Source organism: Azolla caroliniana, unplaced genomic scaffold (assembly GCF_043228905.1).
Source record: "Azolla caroliniana isolate FFs.n. ecotype wild unplaced genomic scaffold, voAzoCaro1.0.p SCAF_17, whole genome shotgun sequence".
NCBI lineage: Eukaryota > Viridiplantae > Streptophyta > Polypodiopsida > Salviniales > Salviniaceae > Azolla > Azolla caroliniana.
In genome coordinates this window covers 7,257,453-7,261,883 of record NW_028230452.1, presented here as the reverse complement: position 1 = coordinate 7,261,883, position 4,431 = coordinate 7,257,453, and the positions used below count along the sequence as shown (strand labels likewise).

Sequence of the window (4,431 nt, the reverse complement as noted above, 5' to 3'; positions counted from 1 at the left end):
GCTAATACAAGACCAAAGCATTGGATCGTTGTTAGACGATTACTACGATATTTGAAATATACTCAACGTTATGCATTGACTTATTCCGCCACACAATCTAAGTTAGCCTCACTTGTGCAAGGATGGACAAACCCCTCTAGGGGGGGGGGAGGAGGGGGATGTGAACGACTGCAAGTCAACAAGTGGCTATGTCTACACACTAAATGGTGTTGCAATTTCATGGAAGTCAAAGAAACAAACTACTATAGCATTATCATCCACCGAAGTTGAATATGTAGTTGCGGCTAAAGAAGGCATTTCGATTAAATCAATGCTCGAGGAATTTAAGCTATTTACTATTCCAATAGTGACTTTGTTTTGTGAAAATCAATCTTGCATCAAGATAGCCAACAATCTGAAGATGAGTGTCAGTATACATCATGTGAACTTAAAACATCATTTCTTGGTGATCTCATTGAAGTGAAAAAGATAGAACTAAAGTTTGCTCCCACTCATCATATGTGGGCAGATTTTCTAACTAGAAACCTCTCCAACATTCTAAACACATTATTTATTGCAAGCAATTGGATTAATTGATGTAATTGAAGACAAAGATGAAAATCTATACTTGTAGAAAATTTCACTTAGGGGGGAGTGAAAAATATATAATAAGCGAAATAATATATTATTAGTAGTAATAGTTAGTTTCTTATAAAGACGGTTGAGAAGGAAACCGCCTCAGTGGTGGTCTTTTATAAATCCACCACCATCTTTGTAATATTAGGGTGTTATATCGTAATAAAACTTTTGTTCTCTCTCTCTAGTGGTAATTACCTTACCCTAGTGGTAAGTTGTTAACACTACAAGCACTGTGTTCGAAACCCAACTTCCTCACCTCTCTATTACATACTTCTTATATATCTCTTAATTCACTAGATGCCATTGTGGAATGTAAGGGTTGAACCCATGACCACCTGGTCTTTACATCCATCTAGGCTCTCTCTCTCTCTCTCTCTCTCTCTCTCTCTCTCTCTCTCTCTCTCTCTCTCTTATTACAAAAACCCTAGCTTGATATGAATGTAATTGATTTTAAGGTTAGGGACATAGAATGAACCATACATATCATACGTGCATTCGCATTCGAGAATGATTCAATCAAACGTGTATGGTAAATCATCTCAAAGTTGGATTGGATTGACAAGTTAGATTGGATTAACTATGGTCTATATTATATATTGATTCACACTCAATCCCAATAAGTGGACTCTAATCCATTGTGAACCACCAACATAAGTATGGTTGCAATATTTGCATTGTATCACATGCATACTTTTGGGATGCTTCTTAAGAATCAAGACATCTCTATCATCCTCATTTTAGAACTTTACAAAAAAATGAGTATGAACTATAGAGATTGCATCAAAATATGTCATTATAAATTATAATCAAACATTCAAAAACTCATAAAACGTATATTCGAGAATATGAAGAAAACATGACATAGGCAGTAGTAACATAACAACTTACCACTAGGGTGAGCTAACAAAGAAAGAAAAAAAGAAGAAGAAAGAAACGATCAAACTCATAAAACCTATATTCGAGAATATGAAGAAAACATGACATAGGCAGTAGTAGCAAACAACTTATCACTAGGGTGACCTAATTTCTAATAAGAAAGAAAGAAAGGAACATAACACTAACATAAAAATTTACCATGACATAGGCAGAAGTAACATAACAACTTACCACTAGGGTGAGCTAATTTCTAATAATAAAGAAAGAAAAAGAAAAAAAGGAACATGACACTAACAAGAGGATATGAGAAAGTTGGGAATTTAACCCAAGACACAAGTAATAGTAGCACAACAAGTTACCACTAGGTTGTACTTAGTTCTAATAATAAGAAAAGAAAAAAATTATGATAACACTAACATAATAATTTGCTATGACATGGTACTAACGAGAGAGAGAGAGAGAGATTAAAAAATTGGGAATCGAACCCAAGACATACACAGCAGTAGCATGATTCCTTACCACTAGGGTGAGCTGAATTTCTAATCACAATTAATGAAAAAACAGAAGAAAAAAAAGAAGAATGCTTGCACGAACGAATATTACGTTCTATGGTTGGGGATACCATATGTTTTGCTTATGAGTCATAAGATCCCATTAGCTACTAGGAGTTATGGAAAGACTTTCTTTTTTTAACACTGATTCACATACCTTTAGTATCTTGACATTTTATCACCAATTCATCTACGTCTATCAAATGTTCAATGTTCAATGTTTGTTTTTGATTCATCACTTACAATATCCTTGAATTTCTAGTCTGGTATGAATAATAATGGGTACATTTTATTTCACTCTTAAACAAGCTCCATGTTTGAGAATGGATGCGATTAGTTCTTGAAAACATAAAATGGCATTATATATATACATCATAAAATAAGCAAGGAAAATGGGCTTCCAATAGTTGTCCCTGTCTACATTTGCATTTGTATGTAAACAAACCATCATTCACCCATATAGGAAGACATCTTACAAAGAAGACATCTTACAAAATAGAGATCACAACTGGAGTACTATTACAAGCTAGAAAAATCACTTAAATACAATAAAGTTACAACCTTCTCATATTCCTTTTCAGCTTGAATTGATATTCACCATAGCTATATGCTGTTGAGAATCGTCTTTCACATGAGAAGTTTGAACTCTATTTAGAGCTTTTTGACCAACTTCACCAGCTGTTTTAGTAACCTTATTAAACGCACCAGAAGCCCATGAAGCACCCATAAAAATATACTTGTTTTTCATCAGTGCTGACCCTGCACCATTCACCGTCTGCTCTGCAACTTTGAATGCGGATTGGGTTTTTTCCAAGATGTGGAATTTCTCATCAAAAGCTTTCACTTGCTCATTCACAACACCGAGCTTTTGAGAAAGACCAATTTTCTGATCTATTGAAGAAACAGTGGAAGTGGCATTGGTTGAGAGATGGTGTTTCTCATCGAAATCTTTTGCTTTTACCATTGCATCCTTCCCAAGGTTGTACCCCTTGGAGAGCATAGTTGATATAACATCCTGAGCTCTATCCACAGCACCTCCAATAATGACTGTGCTTGATTTGTTTGCATGTTGCTGCGATTAAATATGCATATTAATAAAACTAACTGGAAAACTAAAAAAAAAAACTGAAAATGAAGCTCAATATTTGACCTTGTTTTCATTGTGATCACCAAAGTAGCTATCCACTTCTTCTATGCTCACAACCTGGTCAACGATTGTTGCTCCCTAGGGACATATGAAAAGTGAACATGAGATCAAATATTCATAGCATTCAAACTGCATCATAATCATCTTCTTATATTTTTGACATAATGCATTAAAGAAAGAAGAAAGCAAAAATGAAACATACAGAAAGTAAGATTGCAGTATCTGTTGCTCCTGGATCTTTGAATATGACAAACGCAACCCTTGCTCCATTCTCACTAAGAAGATTGCAAAGAAAAAGCGTTGAAATTAATCAAATTGGTAAGAAATTCATCTGCCACAGAAAATTTGCAAAATTGAAATCCAAGTTACCTCTGTACATTTACATTCTCAATGTCTCCTGAAAAGGAAAAAAAGTCGTAGATATCTTGTTCTGTTGCCTTAGGGGACAAACCACAAACTTTCACCATTCTTGTCTGCATGTATGCATACCATGTCATATATGGATATAAGAAACTTAAAAAATAAATAGGACGCAATCGGCATACATTAATGTGCAAGAAAGTAAACATGCATAGTTTTGCATAGTTTTGGTAATGGCAAAAGAGTTTTATAATTCAACTAATTTGATGAAGTTTGTCATCCATTCTATCAACCTTGACCACAAATATCATATACATTTTTGTGGTAAATATCTTCCCTGCTGTTTCTCACAGTTTATTCACTCAGAAACTCAAAATAAACTCTGCAAGTAAATAAAGGTATGATTTGCATTCCTTAACATGGATATAAACTGTGGTGCAAAAAAGATACCCCAAAAAACTGTGGATGGATTGTGACATATGGAAGCAATAAACATCAAATACCATAAAGCATTAGTGCAAACCAAATTCTTTGAGACTTCGAGAATCAGCAGATATGTATAGAAACAATTTCAGCAGCAAGAATATTTGATGAAATTTTATTCATAGAACCCATTCATATCCAAAAATACCAGTGGAGATGTAGACTCGTAGTTATTGTCATTGTTTAAAGAAAAGCCCTTCCGAGGTTCTCTTTATAAATAAACAGAGTGTGCAAAAGTGCATATGGACGAAAAATGATAAATTAACACATTGAACTGTGCCAGACAGGAAGTATCCATCCTTCTTAGCCTCTCGATCTTTCAAATATAAATGTATTGCACAAAATCTGATTATTTCCTTGATTCAGCTACTTAATGCAAGACTAGGTTGCCAACTT

General features: G+C 34.3%; 1 protein-coding gene across 1 annotated transcript; it reads right to left on the bottom strand.

Moving 5' to 3' along the window:
• Window positions 1-2,314: 2,314 nt before the first annotated feature.
• Window positions 2,315-3,711, bottom strand: LOC147853033 (binding partner of ACD11 1-like). Its single transcript, XM_087333685.1, has 4 exons — window positions 3,562-3,711; window positions 3,395-3,467; window positions 3,196-3,270; window positions 2,315-3,117 (listed from the first exon to the last, which is right to left on the bottom strand). The coding sequence occupies exons 1-4, from the start codon at window positions 3,687-3,689 to the stop codon at window positions 2,623-2,625; spliced, it is 771 nt and encodes a 256-aa protein (XP_087189811.1). The 5' UTR covers window positions 3,690-3,711; the 3' UTR covers window positions 2,315-2,622.
• Between the last annotated feature and the right edge of the window lie 720 nt (window positions 3,712-4,431).

Coding starts and splice junctions, on each gene's coding strand:
- LOC147853033 (XM_087333685.1), bottom strand. CDS start 3,689: ATGACATGGTATGCATACATGCAGACAAGAATGGTGAAAGTTTGTGGT. Junction 3,271..3,394: donor ATACTGCAATCTTACTTTCT/GTATGTTTCATT, acceptor ATATGTCCCTAG/GGAGCAACAATCGTTGACCA. Junction 3,118..3,195: donor GTGATCACAATGAAAACAAG/GTCAAATATTGA, acceptor ATTTAATCGCAG/CAACATGCAAACAAATCAAG.